At 42.6% G+C, this 25592-nt stretch overlaps 1 protein-coding gene across 1 annotated transcript in view; it reads left to right on the forward strand.

Annotated features, from left to right (window-relative positions):
• LOC311223932 (immunoglobulin superfamily member 11-like) overlaps positions 1-25592 on the forward strand; it is a 284318-nt gene that overhangs the window by 188316 nt on the left and 70410 nt on the right. Inside the window, exon 3 of the mRNA XM_084308708.1 lies at positions 9334-9497. Within this exon, the coding sequence (XP_084164834.1) occupies positions 9334-9497 (164 nt within the window). The remainder of the gene's footprint in view (positions 1-9333; positions 9498-25592) is intronic.

Consider the following 25592-nt stretch of genomic DNA (forward strand, 5'->3'; position numbering starts at 1 on the left):
GTGTGTGTGTGTGTGTGTGTGTGTGTGTGTGTGTGTGTGTGTGTGTGTGTGTGTGTGTGTGTGTGTGTGTGTGTGTGTGTGTGTGCGCGTGCGTGCGTGCGTGCGTGCGTGCGTGTATGTATTTACATTTAGTCATTTAGCTGACGCTTTTATCCAAAGAGACTTACAAGTTCTGTACGACTGGTCATCAGGAAGGGCACAACTCTATCAGCTGAGTAACAATATTCATCAGTGTTGCATGTTACAGTAGGGTGACCATATTTTGATTTCCAAAAAAGAGGACATGCTGGCCCCAGCCTCGAGATACTTAATGATACTTTGCACAATCGAAGCGGGCATGGCCACCTTCATTTCACTATGTCTTGTGTACTGTACTGTATGTGATGAATAAACCTCTTGAATCTTGAATCTCTACTCAAAGTTTACTCAAAGATGCCTTTATTGTTTTAATATGCTTGGAAACATGCACCCAGAAAAGCGGCAATTTTTTTTTTATACTTGAACTTGAGGACTACATACTTTTTTTGCAAAGCTTATCTTTATACATTATGCTTATAGCACATGCATAAGCCTGGTCTCTTTTGAAAGATAACATTCTGAAGTTACTAATGCAAAAAAGGAAAATCACTTTTAGTGCTAATGAAATAGAGTAGCATAGAGGTCTGAACTTGAGTTGAACGTGAACTTGTGTACTCACATTTTTCTGCAGTGGTTGCAATATCCCAAATTTAACCACATAACATGTGCCCAGAAAAGTGGCAATTTTTTTTACTTGAACTTGAGGACTGCATACTTTTTTTGCAAAACTTATCTTTATACTTTATGCTTATAGCACATGCATAAGCCTGGTCTCTTTTGAAAGATAACATTCTGAAGTTTCGTACACAATAAAGAAAAATAACTTTTAGTGCTAATGAGTAACATAGGGCTGAACATGAGTTGAACTTGTGTACTCACGTTTTTGTGTAGTATAGTTGCAATATTCCAAAATAATATATATATTTTTTGTATAAGCTGGAAAACACCGCAAATCCATAGCCTGAAGGGACATGGGCCTGAAGGGACATTAACGTGTGTTGTCGGGCCTTACAAATACATTTGATTTTGATTTGATTATCAATAAGGTAGGATATGTGGAACACACAAACACACTATTTTTTAAATCACATGCCATGAAACTCTGGGACCTGGCTGAATTTAAGACTGCACAAATCATGTTTAAAGCACGAAACAATTCACTCCCGGGTAACATCCAAAAATTCTGTTATAGAGAGGGGGGTTACAATTTAGAGGAGAGTCTAACTTCAAGAAACAGGCTGTTCATTCAACAATGTATGTATCTTTCAGTTTGTGGAGTGAATATGAGTTGCATAAGATAATAGAGTGTGAAGGTATACTGAATACTGTCTATCTGTATGTCTTGTATGTCATATGTTATGATGAATTGAAAATGGGGGACCCTGATGTAAACAAGATGAAAGTACTGTATTGTACCCATTCTGCAATCTGTTAATAAAGTTTTCAATCAATCAATCAATCAATCAATCAATCAATCAATCAAGGGGGTAGGAATACATACGTTTACACATCATTCTATACTCCTGCTTGTTTGTTTTTTTATCTGTTTATTACTTGTTTTTTATTATTATTTATTTTCAATTTATGTTCGAAATCAATAAACGCATTCATTTAAAGGATAACTCCAACATTTTGGGAAATTAGCTTATTTAACATCTTCCCTGGAGTTAGACAAGAAGATACATACCTTTTTTTGTCTCTGTGCATGCATTGCATTAGGCTTAGGGAACAGACGCTCCGTTAGCATAGCTTAGCTTCATCACTGGAAGTGAGGCAGGACAGTACCCTGACGTTCCCTACAGGTTTGTTGATATTCTCATTCCTTCAAAGGATCTGAACCGATTGAAGTTTATGGATACCATGACTTAAAATCCTCTTACCTTGACGATTAAAAGCCTCCCCAATTTAGAAAACAGTAATCCAATGGCTGGTATTGATAATATACTACTAACTACTGGACGCTCGGAGCTAACCGGAGCTAACGCAGAACAGGATGTGTAAAGCAAATATAATGACTTCCTTTCTGGGGTTTTCAAAATAAAAGTGCGACGTTTATAGCAGCGGAAAACGTTTATTTTGTACATTATCTAACGTTAACACGAACCTAAACTAACGTTACAACTAACCTAAAGTTAGTTTAGGTTCGTGTTAACGTTAGATAATGTACAAAATAAACGTTTTCCGCTGCTATAGACGTCGCTCTTTTATTTTGAAACCCCCCAGAAAGGAAGTCATTGCTCTCGTTATCTGCTTGAGTGTCCGGTTAGCTCCGTTAGCGTGCAGTAGTTAGTAGTATATCAATACCAGCCATTGGATTACTGTTTTCTAAATTGGGGAGGCTTTTAATCGTCAAGGTAAGAGGATTTTAAGTCATGGTATCCATAAACTTCAATCGGTTCAGATCCTTTGAAGGAATGAGAATATCAACAAACCTGTAGGGAACGTCAGGGTACTGTCCTGACCCACTTCCAGTGATGAAGCTAAGCTATGCTAACGGAGCGTTTGTTCCCTAAGCCTAATGCATGCACAGAGACAAAAAAGGTATGTATCTTCTTGTCTAACTCCAGGGAAGATGTTAAATAAGCTAACTTCCCAAAATGTTGGAGTTATCCTTTAAGATATTGTGTGAGCAAAAGTATAGTAAATGTACTCCCTCAAGTCTGGCCCCGCGCGGATCTCGCAGCTGTGCCCGCACAGTGCAATACTCCAATTCAGCCATTGGGTGGGTGGCGCTGCTGAGCGGCCCTCACAGCGCGGCCGTCAGAGCGCGGCCCTGAGAGCGCCGCTGGCTCTGCGGCTCTGCAGCTGCATGCTTCTCGGGGAGTCCAAGGTGATAATCTGGCGCGCCATGTAAAAAGTTGCACGCCTGACATCGGCATGTAACTCGAGAACCGAGCCACGGATTTTGGCGATTCAGATGGCATTCGAACGGCAACGAATATCGCTTTAATTCTGTAATTTATATGTTCGGCGAAAAATGCAGTCCCGAGCCTTCAGATGCTCGCAAAGGGCAGTGAAACTGAAACTGAAAAACAATGAAACCCCGGACATTCCCATGAATTTATAACCCCCCCCCCCGGACGCCCCGGACAGGGCGTGAAAAGAGGACATGTCCGGGCAAAAGAGGACGTTTGGTCACCCTATGTTACAGTGTAGGTTAGTTTATTAGGACAAGTGCATGACAGTAAGGTTAGTTAGGGTTAGATTTTTTTTATTTTTTTTTATTATTATTTCAGATAATGGTTGAAGAAGTGCGTCTTTAGTCGACGGCGAAAGATTGGACGGGATTCGGCTGTCCTAACTGGCGTGGGTAGTTCATTCCACCATTGTGGGGCAAGGACTGAGAATAGGCGGCTTCTCTTTGATGACCCTCCGGGAGCTTGGATAGGAGTAGGTCTGAGGCGGCCAGAAGATGCAGAGTGTAGGGGTCTTGAGGGTGTGTAGTTAGAGACCATTGACCGGAGGTAGGCAGGAGCGGTTCCCTTTGCCGCATGGTATGCTAGGTCAAGGGCCTTGAAGCGGATACGTGCAGCAATGGGGAGCCAGTGCAGGTCCCTAAGAAGTGGGGTGACATGGGCCGACTTCGGTAGGTTTGAGATCAGGCGGGCCGCTGCGTTTTGAATGAGTTGAAGAGGCTTGGTGGCAGTATGTGTGTATGTCTTGCATCAGAGTTGTTAACTGGCTATGATTCAACTTCTCATTAACTCCAAGTGTTCCATTATTAGACCATTATCCATTCCGAAGGACTCAGAAACAAGGCTGAGATTTACATGACAAAGCCTGGATATAACTGTGTAACTTTCCCACTCATTGAAATGAATCGGAAACCAAGAGAAGTATCACAACTGTTTGCAACAATTATATAAGCAAGCTCAATATTATGAGAATATGTAATTTAGGCTTTGTTCACACAACAGGCTAATCAAATTTGTTTTTCGAATCCAAGTTACAAGTGATCAGATCTGTTAGGATTAGGAGGCGAGGGAAGGAGAGGAGAACCCAATATGCGGAAAGACAGAGGACAACCCAATATGCGGAATGACAGTAGGAAACGGAGACAGTAGTTGCTCTTCTCATTCACAGTGTTCTATTTATTTAAGAACCACGAGAGCAAGGATATGTACAAGTACAAAACAAAAACGAAAGGCACAGCCGAGCTGGCACTAAGAAAACACGAACTGGTTACACAAAAAACAAAGTGCACAAAACTAAATACTAACAACACTTACTTTGACTCAAAACAAACAAAAGGGCAAGGACGACGAAAGCAGTGACACGACAGGTACAGGAACACGAAGGTATGACGCCACAAGGAAGTGAGGACAGACCCACACTTAAATACAAGACTAATTATAATTGGCATCACCTGGCAAAGCCAGTCCAAAACACAGAATCAACCAAACTAGACACAAAAGCATTATCACAATAACACAACCAGTCAGGAGGACAACATCACACAAGGGAAGGGAAAGCCAACAACAACACGCATAATGAAATCACATTAATCATACTAATCATACTTGACAACACAGATATAATGATAGCCTGCACCATCTGATGGTGCCCGCTAAAGGGCGGCATGAGACTACTGTTCATCTTGTCCTCACAGCCGCAGACATGACTTGGTCTGGGACCGTTACACAGATCAGTTTCTGTCTATTTTTTTTCGTTCAGATTGACTATCTGGTTCTCATCAGATATGCAAAAAGAAAAAAAGTTATTCCAGCTGCATTGCCTTACTAATCAGGTGGTTTTATCCAAAGTGATTAAAAGTGACTTCCATGACCTAGGCAACTCTTCAACCTCAACCCTACAGCTATTTGGAATCTGTCAATGTAACATGGCAATTCATTGTTTAATGCTCATTCAATTGTTTGACCTTACTTTTTGTGGTCTTGTGCACGTGCAGAAGAAGAGGAAAATATACTAGAGTGCTGTCATTCATTTGTGATATTATTGTTGAAAAGTTGCTACATTAAACGATTGCAGCTTTGACTTCAGTGTTCGAATATACAGCACTTTGCCTTTGTTCCTCAAATATCAACCATCTTACCCTTGAACTGAGAACTCTGCTCCACCAGTCAACCTGTACAGACCAAAGCTTTATCATGAAGCTGGTTGAATAATGTATTCCATAAGAACAAAAGTCTACCAGACGTTCTCCATGCCTGGAGATCAGAAGAACTGCCATGAAGCTTTGGCATATGTCACTGCAATAATGAGGCAACGCTAAGCAACCCGTACTGTAGTGTTGTGTACTTGAAGAGCCTCTCCTGCCACCACGTCTCAGAGGTCTGTTTGAACATCTGAGTGTGTGTATACTGTATGTGTTCCTTTATGTTTACTTTGTGCGTGTGTGTGTGTGTGTGTGTGTGTGTGTGTGTGTGTGTGTGTGTGTGTGTGTGTGTGTGTGTGTGTGTGTGTGTGTGTGTGTGTGTGTGTGTGTGTGTGTGTGTGTGTGTGTGTGTGTGTGTCTTTGTCAGTGTGTGTGTGTGTCTTTGTCAGTGTGTGTGTGTGTGTACAATGCACCGTGTGTTCCTTGGTCATGGGGGCTTACAGGCCTTGGGCACACTGGTTCCCTAATCCAGTGTTTTGAAATGAGCCCTCCAGCTGTTGTGGGCTTGTGAGACTGATGTCTTGGAGGAGGCAGAGGACGATAACATGATGCTCCTTCCATTGCTATCCAGGTTGTTCTTTCTTTCTTTCTTTCTTTCTTTCTTTCTTTCTTTCTTTCTTTCTTTCTTTCTTTCTTTCTTTCTTTCTTTCTTTCTTTCTTTCTTTCTTTCTTTCTTTCTTTCTTTCTTTTATTTATTTTTTCAAAATGTTTTGTTATTTTCCTCTATCCTCCCTTCTATCCTTCCTCCCTTCATTCATTCCTTCCTTCCTTCCTTCCTTCCTTCCTTCCTTCCTTCCTTCCTTCCTTCCTTCCTTCCTTCCTTCCTTCCTTCCTTCCTTCCTTCCTTCCTTCCTTCCTTCCTTCCTTCCTTCCTTCCTTCCTTCCATTCTCCATTCCTTCCTTCCTCCCTCCCTTCCTTCCTTCCTTCCTTATTTTCATCATTCCTTCCTTCCTTCCTTCCTTCCTTCCTTCCTTCCTTCCTTCCTTCCTTCCTTCCTTCCTTCCTTCCTTCCTTCCTTCCTTCCTTCCTTCCTTCCTTCCTTCCTTCCTTCCTTCCTTCCTTCATCCCTACCTTCCTAATATACTACTCCCGATATTTCTCATGAAAACCTTCATCCCTACCTTCCTAATATGAAAACCTTTTCTGTTCTCCTGCCGCTCGTAGTCCCACCATCACCCCAGGGTCTCGTAGTATATGAACGTCCTCCTTCTCTCACTCTAATCCTCAGATGAGAGGAGAGATTGATTCTATGCAGGAAGTGAACATTTTGTACGACAAGATGAGAATAGAGGAAGAGTATCTCTGAGATTAAAGCGGTGACCTAACAGTGTGCTATTTATTATTTATTTATTTATTCCTTTACAGCATTTGACTAAGATTATAGGAGTCTTAAAGGGCATTGGGAGGTCATCGGCACCACTGTAAAGTACACAGCTTGAACATTCAGAGGAGGCTGGTGGGAAGCAGAGATGACAGACACAATGGAGTTGGCGTCACGCTGGAGGAAGGCATTAAGTCAACATATTGTGCTGCCTCCTTGTGTTAAAGTGTGGCGAGGGGCTCAGAGGAGGGTTGTAGATGCACTCTGCCATTAACTCACACAAGGCAAAAAACATGTTTTTAATTGGTCTGCCTTGTGAAACAATAATAACAATGGTAATATAAAGAAAACAAAGATAATTACTCAACTTGAAGAATAATTACTTTCCAAGTGCATTAATTACTTTGTTGTTAATTACTTTCCCAGTGTATCGCTGTAGCGATACCGCTGCTCACGGGCAAAGTATAATATTCCCTTTCTGCGCAGAGCCGTGAGATACACAAGAGAGTGCTGGGCATCTCCTCTCCATCAGTAATGAAGCTGCAGGGGGTCAGAAGGCTGGCAGAAGAAAGAAGGCGTAGGAAGGCCAGAAGCCTTTGGCCAGACAGAGAGAGAGCAACAGGCCGTCTTTCAGCCTGGATATTACGGCTATATTCTAATGTCACACTTGGCTTGACTGAAGAATACTGAGAGGCTGCTATCTATTTGAAGGATAGATTTCAAAGAAAGCCTAGAATATCTTTTTTTTTCTGGATGAAAAAGGCCCTTGTGCTATAACAGGAGCTGAAACTGACAAAACGTTATTGACGCAGAAATGGTTCTGTTTGTAATATGAAGAGGTCATGTTTTGGAGCTGTATCATCCAATTGGACTAATGATGCACACTGTATCCCACCTGCCCTTAACAGCACTGCTAAAAACTCATATCTCAAAAAGCTCTACTTTTCAAGCATCAAGATAATCATTTTTACTTCCTAGATAGATAGACGATTCATGTATGGTTTGAAATGACAGAATGTTTTTCATGGGTTATGGAATCTACTCAGCCCATAAAGAGGTATTGTTAAACCCTTCAATTCAAATTGGAGTTAGGAGGTTTTTCAGCAGAGATACACAATCAGCTCACACTCATTGGCTCATGTCACGATCATCATCTTATATTATAGCTATAACAAGGACGATTCACAGGACATGATCAATTACCTGTAATCCAATCACTGAGCCTCATCCTCCTCATCGCCGCCAGATACCATGACTCCCCCATTGAGGCGTTTGGACATGGATACATCATCACGGGGAGATCTAACGCAATTTAGACCGTAATGTCTTTAGCTGCTCCCGAAATAGGATGATGCATGTACATATTTGTCTGGGCCGGCTGTATTACGGCTGACAGATGTGAGAGGGGGGAGCGGCTTAGCTGGCTGGTTCCTTTGGGATGCTACACTTCTCTGTGTAAGACGAGAAGACTGGGACAGGGCAGAGACGAGAAGCGTGAAAAGGCACTAAAATTAGACGCTGTCGCTCCCCCTTTTGTCAGGTACATTTGAGCTAGTCAATATTGACTCTGTACTGTACACTGTGATGTCGGGAGCAACGGAGGAGAGCAAGCGTGAGAGACGACATATTCCCTGTTTCTAATAAGCGTTTAGCAGCCTCTACATATTTCATGTGATCTTACAAAATAAGGACTTAGGTGTCTACATTTTAGCAGCTCAGAACAGTTCAAAAGTGGAGCTTGTTTGTTTTGCTGTTAAGATGAAAAGGCAGAGGAGGATGAGGAGGGGGAGGAGGAGGAGGAGAAGGATGCAACAATGATAGAATAAACATAACCTTTTACCAGATGTGTACTTTACTGTTTGCATTGTGTGTGTGGTTGCAACTTTTCAGAGGAGCAACCAGGGCAGTATTTATAGCTCCAATATAAGGAAGTGATTCTATTTTTTTAATTAGTAAGTAAGTAAGTATTTATAAAGCACCTTTCATACATGTCATGTAGCTCAAAGTGCTGTACACAAACATAGGCATATATAACGATAAAAGCAATAAAGTCACAGTGATCAGTTAAGATCAATGTTTAAAAAAAAAAAAAAAACATTACGTTATCATACTTTGATATTGTACAGCTTTCAGGGCAGATATTTATTTTATTTAGCTCTTCAGATGTTACACATGCACATCTCTCTTTTTTTAAGATGTACTTGAGATAGCTTATTGTTTTTTATAAGTTATTCTATTATTGCTGTTTGTAACTCAGTGTGAAGCAGGGCATTGTGGATGAAAGTGTTCCATCGACCTACACTCAGTAGATAAAATAAGGCCTACATCACGGTTTGTTGTGTGAATACATAGAACACAGCCAGAATGTCTTCACGATTGCTTCCACACTCGACATGGAGACAGATGCAGAAAGATTGGAGAGACAGGGACTAATCTTGCTGAGTTCAAAGCCTTAGTTAAGGATATGGAAGACAAATCCACTAGGAGTTGACATTGCTTTGAATACATTGTTGTCTGCTCCACTCTCCACACACACACACACACACACACACACACACACACACACACACACACACACACACACACACACACACACACACACACACACACACACACACACACACACACACACACACACATGTTGTGTTGTACAAACACAAAACAAAAGTGCATGCACACACACAGAACTACCCTCCCCCTCTGCCTCTCTATCTTTCTGTGAGTTTATTTATCACTGCGTATTATTATGTATGTGTTTTTCTTATCACTGCAAGACACTGATTATTCATGCATACTATCTCTCTCTCTCCCCTGCAGTGAGTGTGCGGGCCCTGGATGTGACGGTGTCTCAGAGCAGTATCCAGGTGGCCCGGGGCCAGGCGGCCATCCTGCCCTGCTCCTTCACCACCAGCGCTGCCCTCAACAACCTCAACATCATCTGGATGGTCATACCGCTGTCCAATGCCAACCAGCCGGAACAGGTACACACCGTATAGAGATCTACTCATTTATTATAGTGACAATGTACTGGGGGTTCTTAAACTTTTATCTTTTTTGGCTTGGTTCCTGATTAAATGTATTCTCACCTCATGGACCTTGGCTCATTGAAGGAAACCTCATGTTGAAACACACCAGAAATAGCTCTGCAATTTTGGGTCAGAATGAAGGTGTTTCAGCCTGAACACCACAAAGTCCACATTACTTTTCCATGTGACACATCGGACCCATCGGGTATTTGCCATCGGGTTATATAGTGGTTCTATGGGTAGGGTTATATATAGTGGTTCTATGGGTAGGGTTATATACAGTATAGTGGTTCTATGGGTATGGTTATATATAGTGGTTCTATGGGTAGGGTTATATTGGTTCTATGGGTGTTAGTGGTTCTATGGGTAGGGTTATATATAGTGTTTCTATGGTTAGGGTTATAGTGTTTTATGGTTAGGGTTATATATTGTGTTTTTACGGTTAGGGTTATGTATAGTGTTTCTAGGATTAGGTTATATATATAATATGCAGGGATGCCTGTGATAGTGTAGAATTGTATCTTATCGGGATTGCCATACGCACAGCCTGAAGAGGTGCACATTGTTTTTCGAGATCTAGTGTTTATACCTATCCCTTCTTTTCTAAATCTATGCTACTGTATTCACACCATCTGGATGGCCACTATGTGCAATGGAACACAGCCGAATCAGGTACACATGTTTTGCTGATCTATATCATGAGATATAGAGTAATCTAGAGTCCTGTGTTGTCTATAGATTTGTATACTATCTAGATAGCCGTAACGTTAGTTGGCATATAGTGGCAGTAAGCAGCTTTTGTAGTTCTACTGTTTAGGCTTGAAGAATGCTTTTACCATCTTTACCATATAGAAGAAGTAGGTATATTGTTGGCCATGGTGATCATAAACCTTGTGGAATTATTACAGACACATGCAGGCTGAGGTTGTGTTAAATAAATAGAATAACACAATGGTACGTACTACACTAGAAGAACCATGAAGCATGGAGTGTGTGTGTGGAGTGTGGTGGCAAGGCAAGCTTCCCCCCCCCACACGCACACACACCCACACACACACACACACACACACACACACACACACACACACACACACACACACACACACACACACACACACACACACACACACACACACACACACACACACACACACACACACACACACACACACACACACACACACACACACACACACACACAAACCTTTTGTTTTAAAAACACAGAACAACAAGGTCGGAACATAACAACCCTCTCTCTCTCTCTCTCTCTCTCTCTCTCTCTCTCTCTCACTCTCTCTATCTCTCTATCTCTCTCTCTCTCTCTCTCTCCGGGACCTCTTTGGTTCCATCTGAGTAGTTTAACATGCAGCTGCAAGCCCCACAAGCTCACCTGCCACCCTCCACTTTGAACCCGGCGTCGGTCGGCCGTCCATATAACACAATCATCTTCTGCACTAATTACCCCACGCCCACGAAAGGCCCTGCACAGCAGCTGTTCCCACCACACACACGCAAATTAATCAGAATACAGACACACATGCAGTGTGGATAAATGTACATACATGCAGGACGCACACACATGTATACAGATAAATGGTAGCACCCACACACAGGTTCACTCTTCTTCCGACCTTGAGAGAGTCAATCACTCTTCCATGTTTTCCATCTTGATTACTGTAATTCTCTGTACGCTGGTGTCTGGCAAGCTTCTCTTCCCCGCCTCCAGCTGGTCCACAGAGGCCATGGGTAAACTCCTGACTAGATGGGAAAAGTGGGACCACATAACGCCTGTCCTCGCGTCCCTTCACTGGCTCCCTATTAGCTAAAGAATACATTCTAAAATCCTATTGTTTAGGGGCATCTGGGTAGCGCAGTGGACTAAGCACTCCACCGCAGAGACTCTGGGATCGAATCCAGCTGTCAGCAGTACTACCTCCGCATTGGTCAGTCGTCCCTACTAAACACAATTGGCAGTGTTAGCGGGCGGGAGGCCTGTGGGGTATGTGGCCTGGTCGTAAACTGCGACTCCTACAGGTCGGTCGGGGCGCCTGCTCAGCAGGGAAGGGATCTGGGGGAAATAGCGTGAACCTCCACATGCGTTACGTTCCCCCAGTGAAACTCCCCGCTGTCAGGTGAAAAGAAGTGGCTGGCGACTCCACATGTATTGAAGGAGGCATGTGGTAGTTCTACACCCTCCCCAGGCCGACAGTGGGGCAAATGCGCGCAACGACCAGGAAGGCATAACGACTAAATTGCGCTGGGTGAAAAATACAGAAAGCCCAAAAATAAATAGAAATAAACAATCCTATTGTTTGCTTTACACAACCTTGCCTCATTGTATATCGTCGATATTCTTCACTCATACATCCCCCCCACTAGGTCTCTCAGTCCTCTGACCAGGGGCTCTTGGCTACCCACAGGTCTATGCTGTCTCTGCTCCGGTTATGTGGAATAATCTTCCTCATGGTATTAGATTGACTGAATCCATTGGGATCCATAGGAAAACACATTTTAATTGTGTCTGACAGGCCCCCAAGTCATCCCTTTTGTTCGTTTTTACCTGTATAATCTGATTTTATCTTGTTCTAGTTTTATTGTTTTGTCTATTATGTGTTTTCTTTTTTGTGTTGTTTCTGTAAAGCACTTTGGAACAAACTGGTTTGTGTTTGAAAGTGCTACAGTATATAAATAAAGTTGACTTGACTTGACTTGACGTGCATAATGGTGGGCACTGTAGGTACTCAGGAAGAGCAAGGAAACTGGCAGCCATGCACACACACACACACACACACACACACACACACACACACACACACACACGCACACACACACACACACACACACACACACACACACACACACATAGACACACACACACACACATAGACACACACACATAGACACACAATAATTAACATTACATGCACATTAACAAACATACACACACACACACACACACACACACACACACACACACACACACACACACACACACACACACACACACACACACACACACACACACACACACACACACACACACACACACACACACACACACACACACACACACACACACACACACACACACACACACATACATACACATACACAAAAACAACAAAGCTCTATAAAAAGAAACGAACAAGCGCATACACTCACACACAGGGTTGAATGCGTGCAACTGCCAAATGCCAGCCAGGTGCTGATGGCTGCTGATGGAGGCAGAAGGCCACATAAATGTACAAACATGCACCTTTCTCTCTCACACCATGGCTTCACACCGCCATGCACCGCACACTCACGGACAAGTAAGCACACATACCATGGTACAATAGGTACAAGCACATTGGTATAAGTGCACGAGTGTTCAAGCATGTATGAATGAACAAAGAAAAACATACATACTTTAACTAGACACACATACATGCAATGCATGCATGCATGCATACACACACACACACACACACACACACACACACACACACACACACACACACACACACACACACACACACACACACACACACACACACACACACACACACACACACACACACACACACACACACACACACACACACACACAGAGATACCTGCTATCTACTGTACCATACTGAGACTTGCCTGACATAATGAATCCCAGACCACACCATCAGAATATCTGTTTGTGCCATGCACTGACTGGACAGTAATAAAGAGCACCCTGGAAATAACAACGGTGCATGAGGCTGCTTTGATCGATCAACAACGCCTGGTGAGATCCTGGAAACGTTCACACACTAAAAACATTCTGTTCCCCAGACTTGGAATATATCTCCAGTCCATTCTATGCAGGCCATTCTGGCTACAGAGAGAGCTGACAGGTATTGTTGTCATAGCTGTCTACTAATCACACAGCTGGAATACAGACTCAACCAACTGTATGCAGCGATCAGCAATGCAGAAAACACACACCCAGAGCCTGCTTGCATTGTGGTTGGAGATTTCAACCAAGTGTCTCTGTGCAAGGTATTGCCGAAATATTTCCACCACATTGATGTAAACACACAGGACTGGACCATTGCTAAATGCCAAACAGAAGGCATACAAATCCGTACTCAACCCATCGCTTAGTAGGTCAGATCACTCCGCCATCCTGGTAATACCCACTTACAGACAGCGGCTGAAACAAACTCTGCCCACTGTGAAGGAAGTTATCTGCTGGTGTGCTGACGAATCAGACCCTATGTTACGAGACTGGTTTGAACATGCAGACTGGGAGATGTTCTGGGGCAGGACAACAAGAACAGGAGGGAGTCATGGGATTTTTTCAAAAGTATATTATTGCGTCTGCCTCTGGAAACAAAGAGAAGGAAACCCGATACAATCTCCGCAGGACGATCACATCACCCCCCCCCCCCCCCCCCCCCGCCAGAACGAGCGGCATTCTGGTCATTGCCGAGGCTGATGTGCGCAAGGAATTCAAGCACACACAACGTACACAAGGCGGCCGGACCAGGTGGCATCCCAGGCCGAGTGATCAGAACGTGTGGTGCAGCTGGCTGGTGTGTTCAATGACATAATTCAACCTCTCCCTCTTCGAGTGCACACCTCGTGTCACCTCCTACTTCAAGTCACCATTGTGACAGTGCCAAAAAATGTAAACATGCCTGAATGACTGGTGCCCTGTTGCCCTCACTCCCATAGTGAGCAAAGGCTTTGAGAAGCATGTTAAGAAAATGTATCTGTAGCGAATCCAACCTGAGTAGGTGGATTCAGACCATTGTCAGGTGGTGAGGATGGGACCCACCCAACACATCAGCCCCTCTGACCATCAACACAGGAGCCCTCCAGGGCTGTGTCCTGAGCCCCCTCCTCTACCCCCTGTACACCCACGACTGTGTAGCCACGCACAGCTCCAACATAGTGACACAACGTTGATAGATCTAATCACCAACAACAACGAAACATCCTACAGGAAGAGTAGTGCAGGGTGAATGGTGCAGGGTCAACCTTGACAAGACCACGGAGCTGGTCATGGACTACAGGAGAGGGGTAGAAACTAAAGGCTGGACCCCATCAATGGGTCTGCAGTAGAGAGAGTCAGCAGCAGCTTCAAGTTCCTCTGTGTTCACCATCATCAGGGGGCCAGGTGGTGAAGAACGCCTCTTTCACCTCAGGTGGCTGAAGAAATCGTCTACAGAGGCACAACCGAAAGCACCCTGACTGGATGCAACACCACCTGGTAAGGAAACTGCTCTGTCCTCAACCGCAATGCACTACAGAGGGCCGTGCGAACATCTGTGGTTGTGAGCTCCCCTCCACGAGGATATATATAACGGACAGTGTGTCAGCAAAGTCCACAGGTTAATAAGGACCCCAGCCATCCCAACCACAAACTGTTTCAGCTGTTGCTGCAAACAGTACCACAGCCTTAACACATTGGGCGCCAGCCATTAGCCTGGTCCTTGTGGCTAACGTGCCAGGTTTCCATAGCATATTTTCACTGTGCTTCACTATGTTTGGAGAGGTATATCTATATTCTATATATATTTTTTTATCCACTTTTTCTCCCATTTTCAAATTTTTCTCCCATCCCAATTTCGTATCATCCAATTCAACCCTCCCCCGTCTTGAACGCTGTTTCTTGCCTCCCACAAGCCGGCTGCAATGTGGACTAAGTCATACATAGCACGAGTCCCCTCCGATACTCGAGGTAACAGCAGTCGCATCTTTTCACCTGCGCGGCGCGATCTTTCAGCGTCAGGGGTCTGCGCTTTGGAGGGGCACCGCCCCCATCGCTTCCTGATTCTACTGCGCAGGCGCACCAACCGACCTGTAGGAGCCGCTGTCCACAACGCCCGATCCTCACCCATCAGTTTCCCACCCCCTAATACTGCCAATGTGTATTAGTACGGACGACCAGCTAAACTGAAAGCAATGTGGAGCGCTGGGCTCGAACAGGCGAACCCAGCGTCTCCAGTATTCGTGGTGAGCGCCTTGCCCACTGCACCACGTATATTATAGCTATGGAGACAATACTATGGTCATTTGACAGTGACTTTCTTTCGTCGAACCAGGGGCGTATCTAGACCCAGCACCTCACTAGGGCACAGAAGGGCACCAAAATATCTGTCCGCGAAAAAAATTTGGCCGGTTTTGGCCGGTTTGTGGGCGAAAATGGGTGGATTTTGTAACTATTTTTTTTTTTACTTTATTTCGGTTTTAGGGTTAGGTTAGGGTTATGTTATTTAATAATTTTGGGGAGCCAGCCCCCCAAACTCCTGAAATGCATAGAAATCTATGAAATAAATAAAACAATCTGACATTTATATTAAAAAGAGCTAGCCCACCAAACCCCTAAAATACATAGAAATCTATGCATTTTGGAACAGTTACTATATATATAGTCAAGAAAGCATTTAGTCATACTTAAAGTTTAAAGTGCTTTACTTGCATTGAACACCTCTTGCACTTTGCACTTTGTCTGGAGCAACATGAAAATAATGTTATATATATATAGGAATATTGATTGATTCAGTTTTAAATAGACAATAAAAGGAGCAAGATAAAATAGAGTAAAATAGTGCAATAGTGCAGTGCAATAAAATTGTAGAATAGAATAGATTTAAAAAGATATATAGATAGGAATGACATGCTTAGACATGCATCATACAGACATGACATCACATCACAACACATCACATATACCATTTACTATTTATACATAACAGACTCATAAACATGCAAGGGTGCCTTTTTGCTGAGTGTCTAGGTTAATTATAGTCCCTTTTGAGCCTTGCCCATCATATACTCTGTCAGGATCTATGGGTAACAGTACTGTGTATTTGCATATCGTATATGTCACAAATGTAACAGTACTAAAATACCTATAATGTCATGTATGTCCCTATGTCATAAATGTCACTATGAATTGAAAATGGGGGACCCTGATGTAAACAAGACAAACGTCTTTCTCTGGTCTGCATCCCCTTAACAATTGTGTGTATTGAGCCGTACTGTATTGTATCCATTCTGCAATCTGTTAAATACAGTTTTCATTCATTCATTCATTCATTCATTCATTCATTCATTCATTCATTCATTCATTCATTCATTCATTCATTCATTCATTCATTCATTCATTCATTCATTCATTCAGTCTTCAGGCTGGACTTAGTTGAATCTAACAGCATTGACGATTTTCAAGTCACTGGGCAGACTGTTCCAAAAGACAACTGCAGAATATAAAAATTACTGGCATAGGCAGATAGATAGGCTATTACTGTATAAAGGTCCTAGCTAGGCTAGCCTATATCTGGTATGCACGCACGTTACGACCATACGACAACGTGCTTACAAGATATAGTCGGTGCCTATTCTAGCAGCTAATTCCTCCGGTAACGTTGTGGTTAAACTTAAGGGATGGGGGATTCTTCAAATTCATGCGGGCTTTCTTGACAGCCTTATAACTCTTACCTCTCTCATTTTTACTCTGCAACGCTTTGGCGAAGCACTTTCTGATGTCCATTTGAAACGTGGTGCCTCGTCGAGCACTGTGTGTGTGTTTACTGTTTACCTGGCTCAACTGCGCTGTACCATGTATGGGATGTACCATGTATGCTCAGCCTCTGTCATAGGGGTGTGCAAACCATTCAACCTACAAAAAAGAGCCTGTTGGAGGATTTCAACAAGATAAATCAAAAACAGTGCAAAATATTTCACTATAATATTTCAAAGCGAAGTAAAAAATAAAATAAAAATTATTATGTAATCACTGGGGCACAAATTATGATCACTAGGGCACGTGCCCTAGTGATAGTGGTCTAAATACGCCGATGCGTCGAACATGCAAAAAAGAGATAATTTTTTCATGCATACGTTTGCGCGTTATCCCGTGGTGAATATAAGTATAGTTTAGGAGTGATCCGGGATAATTCCTGAAAAGCTGAGTTATAGGGTGCTACGTGTATTCTACTATAAGCGTTGGTGTTTCTTGCCTGGACACGCTACTATTTCCAAATCAAATGTATATAATAGGTATTATGTTTCATCATGAATGCATGAAAGGGGGGGGGGGGGGGGGGGTCGTTTTTTTATGCTTTGATGGCCAGTAACGGCATTCGTGTTGAACACTACACACGCTGATGAGCTGGATCGATATGAAAACATTGTTGGATCAAGCTGAAATTGATGTCAGATAGTCCTTGCACTTTGGCAAACTCCTTTCCTATGGCAACACAGAGGTCAGTGGATGAATAATGAATAAAAATATCAAATAAAAGAAAAAACTACCAAATAACGAGTTTACTCGTTGTTGGCGTTCAGCGCATGGCGCCCAATAATGAGTAAACTCATTGTTGGCAGGGATTGAGTTAAGGCCCAGACCAGCAGACTCCGGGACAATTTTTTTTCACCCAGACAGTTAGACTAATGAACAAATGAGACGGGTACCGCCACGCCTGTGACTGAAAATCAATGCAATTTTATCATTGTCTCTACTACTGATTTGTATGTAACATACAATGAAATTGTAGAATTTTAATATATACTAATTTGTGCATTTTTCCAGGAGCAGAAACAGAGTGGTTTACATTGTTTGCATATCTTTCAACATTCAACAAATACAGACACAATAATGCAAAACATTTTACAATCTGTAGGTATCCATTACTTTTAAATTCTATTTTTACAAGGTGGGGCTGAGACAGCCCTTAACATTGCGTGTCCATGTTGCGGTAAAACAAAATGGCTTCCCCCTTCCCAACATCCCTTGTGCACAGGGGTTACCCAACTTGAGACAGTGCCATCGGGTGGTGCTTACCAATTTACCAATTACAGTCACATTTTCCCACCTGGCTACACATACAATACTAATTTGCACATACTACTGATGTGCACACACTATACTTGTATTGTAAATAAAATGCTTCTTTTGTACTACTTTGTGTCGATGCTGCTGCTAGGCCAATGAGCCAAGAAACAAACTCCTTCACTCCTCTATACAGTAAAGGTATAGGGACGTGACAATAAACTAATTCTGATTCTCATCCATGATCTACAAACACACATACATTGGAGGAAACATGGCCATGTAGAATAATTTCCTAATATAACACATGCAGAAATGGAATTGTGTGGGTGAAGTTGAATGGTTGAATTCTGGTATAAAGTGCCGTGTTTGTAGCGACAGTGAGCTCTGCTATAAAGTGCCACGTTTGTAGTGAGGAAACAGCTGTCACGACTGATTCCAGTTGATGCTAAAAGCCATTAAGAATTACTGAACAGCGCCTGTACACTTCACTTAGACGTCCCCTCATAAGTACTCAACCAGTGACAGAGTGATCTTTTTAACTGGAAAACAAACTGTTCTGTGTGTATTACTTTTAAAACGTAATACAATGATTCGTTGAGATTTGGAATTTTTGTGTGTCAATAACCTTATAAACTCTTGCTTAACTTAATTTTCCCTTAACCCTGTGAAGCCCAAATTGACATTAGCAACTTCAGAGGCCAGAATGTGGGACCTATAAACACATTACTATCCAATAGCATTGTGAGGCTGACCAATTGACTATGTAAATGTGCTCAAAACATTTACAGAATTTTTTTTAAATAGCTAAATCCATGTGTTCATTGTCTGCTGATTCTAATGCTGGGAGGGTGAATCCCAATGTCTTCTTTATTGCTGATATCTGCTGGGAGGGTGTATCCCAATGTCTTCTTTATCTGCTGATTCTAATGCTGGGAGGGTGTATCCCAATGTGTTCTTTATCTGCTGATATCTGCTGGGAGGGTGTACAGTATCCCAATGTGTTCTTTATCTGCTGATATCTGCTGGGAGGGTGTACAGTATCCCAATGGCTCAAAAATACTAATCTAACCGTGGATTTTTAAAATACTGTGTCAATGTGTTTTTCCCTGAGGAGGAAATGAAAAGATAAGCTCACAATTAGAACCGATCGATAGAGGAAGTCCGTGATTTCAAATTTGTAGGTATAATTTTGGATTCCCAACTCCAATTTATAAACACATTAAACTCTTTCTGGTGCCCAGAAAAGTGGCAATTTTTAAACTTGAACTTGAGGACTGCATACTTTTTTTGCAAAGCTGATCTTTATACTTTATACTTATAGCACATGCATGAGCCTGGTCTCTTTTGAAAGATAACATTCTGAAGTTTCTGATACAGTAAGAAAGAAAATTCACTTCAGTGCTAATGCAATAGAGTAACATAGGTCTGAACTTAGTTGTATACAAACTGAGTTGTAGAAAAACGTGTTACTCACGTTTTTCTGTAGTCGTTGCAATATCCAAATATAGTATTTCCAAAATGATGAGCTGGAAAACACACTGGGTCCATAGCCTGAAGTAATGTAGTACATGTCCAAATTTCATAAAGATCCGTTCAGAAATTAGTGATTAGGAGCGATTTTGGTAAACTGGGAGAAAAGAAAAAGCTCTGCCGGTTTCAGTTTTCTCATTGACTCCAATGCATTCAGTGTTTTTTTCTCTTCCTGTTTTCACTTGTAACTTTTCACCTAGAACCCTGATTCGCAGATCCCCATGCGATTTTTGAGATCACCAAAATAATTTACGGAGCTACTGTAGAGCCTCGGGAGTCGCGGTGGTTATAATTTTTTTTAAAGTCTTCTGGCGTACACCTCACATATCAGCATGCAACTCGAGAACCGCTGAACAGATTTTGTCGCCTGGAACGGCAATCGACAGGCAACAAATAGGGCTTTAATTCACATTTAATACATTGTATTAAAAATGCACACCCGAGCCGCTAGAGGTCACCAAAGTGGCGTGTCACGCCGGTGGGCAAATCGTCCTCAAAAAGTCCCGGCACCGGGTCTGTGCCAGTTAAGAGGTTAGCTATGCAAGACTGTGAAATACATTGGGACTATTTTAGAATGATAAGACATTACAAGCCTCTTAAGGCAGCTCAACTGTTCATGCATGCCATGATATTTTCACATTCATCCTACTGAGTAATTGTATTTAGTCAGGCTTCACAGTCAACTGTCAAGCCCATCACTTCACTATACAGACAAGCACTGAAAATAATGGATCAAAATCAAATCAAATGGCACCACTGTATAGTTCTGAAAAAGTACAAGTTGCTCAGTTATGACAGCTTTATCACGTTTTCTTTTATCAAATTGATCTTTAAATGTGTGAACAATCTCGACCCCAGCTTTACTTTATTATGTCCATTATGTCACAAAAACAAACACCAACAGAATCGCCTTAGCACAAAACCACTTTTGGTCAGTCATCTTTTTCAGTAAAAGGGATATATTTTTGGAATGCCCTACCAACTGAAATAAAAACACAAACTAATCTGAATCACTGACCATGCGCTTGTGCACTCATACACACACATGTACAGTACACACAGCCAGAGGAACAGACACACATGGACATGTACAGTACACACAGCCAGAGGAACAGACACACATGGACATGTACACACAGCTAGAGGAACACAGACACATAGACATGTACACACAGCTAGAGGAACAGACACACACAGACATGTACACACAGATAGAGGAACAGACACACATGGACATGTACACACAGCTAGAGGAACAGACACACACATACATGTACACACAGCTAGAGTAACAGACACACATGGACATGTACACACAGCTAGAGGAACAGACACACACAGACATGTACACACAGCTAGAGGAACAGACACACACAGGCATGTACACACAGCTAGAGGAACAGACACACACAGGCATGTACACACAGCTAGAGGCCCAGACACACGTGGACATGTACACACAGATAGAGGAACAGACACACATATACATGTACACACAGATAGAGGAACAGACACACGTGGACATGTACACACAGCTAGAGGAACACAGACACACGTGGACATGTACACACAGCTAGAGGAACACAGACACACATATACATGTACACACAGATAGAGTAACAGACACACATATACATGTACACACAGATAGAGGAACAGACACACATATACATGTACACACAGATAGAGGAACAGACACACATATACATGTACACACAGATAGAGGAACAGACACACATATACATGTACACACAGATAGAGGAACAGACACACGTGGACATGTACACACAGCTAGAGGAACACAGACACACATATACATGTACACACAGATAGAGTAACAGACACACATATACATGTACACACAGATAGAGGCCCAGACACACGTGGACATGTACACACAGATAGAGGAACAGACACACATATACATATACACACAGATAGAGGAACAGACACACACAGACATGTACACACAGCTAGAGGACCAGACACACATGGACATGTACACACAGCTAGAGGAACAGACACACACAGACATGTACACACAGATAGAGGAACAGACACACATGGACATGTACACACAGCTAGAGGAACAGACACACACAGACATGTACACACAGATAGAGGAACAGACACACAGACATGTACACACAGATAGAGGAACAGACACACATGGACATGTACACACAGATAGAGGAACAGACACACACAGACATGTACACACAGCTAGAGGAACAGACACACATGGACATGTACACACAGCTAGAGGAACAGACACACATGGACATGTACACACAGCTAGAGGAACAGACACACACAGACATGTACACACAGATAGAGGAACAGACACACATGGACATGTACACACAGCTAGAGGAACAGACACACATGGACATGTACACACAGCTAGAGGAACTAGGGATGCTCGATATTGGCTTTTTTACCGATACCGATATTCCGATATTGTCCAACTCTTAATTTCCGATACCGATATCAACCGATATCAACCGATACCGATATATGCAGGGTTTCCCCCCCAAAAAAACGGAATAATTTCAGGTAACTAATAATTTCACTGTATGCAATATTGTTATTGTTTTTATTTATTTTTAAACCGATACCGATATTTTCCGATATCACATTTTACTGCCGATATCGGCCGATAATATCGGTCGGCCGATAATATCGGACATCCCTAAGAGGAACAGACACACATATACATGTACACACAGATAGAGGAACAGACACACATGGACATGTACACACAGCTAGAGGAACACAGACACATAGACATGTACACACAGCTAGAGGAACAGACACACATGGACATGTACACACAGCTAGAGGAACAGACACACATATACATGTACACACAGATAGAGTAACAGACACACATATACATGTACACACAGATAGAGGCCCAGACACACGTGGACATGTACACACAGATAGAGGAACAGACACACATATACATGTACACACAGATAGAGGAACAGACACACGTGGACATGTACACACAGCTAGAGGAACACAGACACACATATACATGTACACACAGATAGAGTAACAGACACACATATACATGTACACACAGATAGAGGCCCAGACACACGTGGACATGTACACACAGATAGAGGAACAGACACACATAGACATGTACACACAGCTAGAGGAACAGACACACATATACATGTACACACAGATAGAGGAACAGACACACATGGACATGTACACACAGCTAGAGGAACAGACACACATATACATGTACACACAGCTAGAGGAACAGACACACATGGACATATACACACAGATAGAGGAACAGACACACACAGACATGTACACACAGCTAGAGGACCAGACACACATGGACATGTACACACAGCTAGAGGAACAGACACACACAGACATGTACACACAGATAGAGGCCCAGACACACGTGGACATGTACACACAGCTAGAGGAACAGACACACATATACATGTACACACAGATAGAGGAACAGACACACATGGACATGTACACACAGCTAGAGGAACAGACACACACAGACATGTACACACAGATAGAGGAACAGACACACACAGACATGTACACACAGATAGAGGAACAGACACACATATACATGTACACACAGCTAGAGGAACAGACACACATGTACATGTACACACAGATAGAGGAACAGACACACATGGACATGTACACACAGCTAGAGGAACAGACACACATATACATGTACACACAGATAGAGGAACAGACACACATGGACATGTACACACAGCTAGAGGAACACAGACACATAGACATGTACACACAGCTAGAGGGACAGACACACATAGACATGTACACACAGATAGAGGAACAGACACACAGACAAACATACATACATACTACTACATAAGACTACAGTACGTGCATGCATGCACATGGACAAGTCAAGTCAAGTACATTTTATTTATATAGCACATTTCCAGGCAGCTGGCACCAAAGTGCTTCACAGGCAGGTTGATAAAAACAAAATAATGTGATGCAAGATATAAGATTAAAAACATAATAAAGCAATGAAAGTAATAAAAACAAAATAATATGATGCAAGATATAAGATTAAAAACATAGTAAAGCAATGAAAGTAATAAAAACAGGTAGGACACAGTAAAACAAAGAGGATAGAAGGGCCAGGGGTCTAGTGGTGATTAAGTGGGGGGGAAGGCCAAGGAGAACAGGTAGGTTTTTAAAAGTGATTTAAAAGCCTGCACGGTCTGGGCGGTCCGTACGCTGAGGGGGAGGCTGTTCCACAGTCTAGGCGCTGCGGTGGAGAAAGCTCTGTCTCCCCTAGTCTTGAGCCTAGTTCTAGGCACCACCAGTAGCAGCTGGTCAGCTGATCTGAGGGATCGGTGGGGGGGGGGTGGCGGTGCAGGAGTTCGGACAGATAGGGAGGAGCCGTGCCATTTAGTGATTTAAAAACATGTAGGGCTAATTTAAAATCGATACTAAAGCGGACAGGCAGCCAGTGGAGCGAGGCCAAAACTGAGCTGATACAGTATGTTCATGTTTTTTTGTTTTGGTGAGGAGGCGCGCGGCTGCGTTCTGCACCAGTTGTAGGCGGCGAAGCAAGGATTTGTCGATGCCCGTGTAAAGGGCATTGCAGTAGTCGAGGCGAGTGGTGACAAAGGCATGTATCACCGTCTCTAGGTTACTTTGGGAGAGGTATGCCTTTGTCTTCGCCAGGAGTCTAAGGTGGTAAAAACTGTTTTTGACTACGGCGCTGACCTGTTTGTCAAATTTAAAATTGCTGTCGAAGATGACCCCGAGGTTCCTGACAGAGGTGGAGAGGTTTGGACCCAGAGGACCAAGTGCGTCAATGAGGGGGGTCGGGGGGGCACTATTAAAAACAATGACCTCAGGACACACACACCTATAAACATTATGCACCTATACTTAATTGCCATGAATTAGGAAACACACACACGTGCACACATACACAACACATGTAAAATGACTGGGATGTGATGTAAAGAATGTCACTATTTACTATGTGCTCATTTAAACTTTTGGTACTGATGATATGTACTGTAATCTAATATGTAATCTAACATTTTTTGAGGAATCTAAAAAGGTTAAACTAGGGACAGGGGTAGCAAATTAGCCATGGCTAATGCAATACATCTGTATCTTGTTATTGTAACTTGTGACAATGTTTTCTTTTGCATTGTCCCTGACAAATAAACAAATAAATACTGTACGCTACACTAGTTCAGGCTTACACCATAAAAACACAAGACAACCGGATATTGTTGAGTGTTTATTAGGAAGTTGTGTTGTAAAGGAATGCAGAAAGTAAATTGTATATAGATGCCAGGACCCTCATTTATCAACAATTCTTAGAAAGTGTTCTATTTTCGTACTTAAGCACAGAATTTAGAATGTGTGTACGCACAGAAATAACGGGATTTATCAACCGTGCGTACACGGGTCCTACGCTCCTCTGTGTTGATAAATACCATTTGTTCTTACCGTCAATGCTCGTGCATGATTATCCATATATGGTAATGAAACACCCCCATGGGATGTGAAATAATGGACTGACCCGAGCGAACTATGAGAAACTCCACGAGCGTTAACCACTGTTTGGCGTTGGTGTGTCATTATAACCATGCTGGAATATGAATGTCTTTATTAGTTTTGTTCGATTGGCTACCGGGTATAATATGATGTGTAGAGGCATACAA

The sequence above is a fragment of the Notolepis coatsorum genome, assembly GCF_963971535.1.
Source record: "Notolepis coatsorum genome assembly, chromosome: 1".
Taxonomy (NCBI): Eukaryota; Metazoa; Chordata; class Actinopteri; order Aulopiformes; family Paralepididae; genus Notolepis; species Notolepis coatsorum.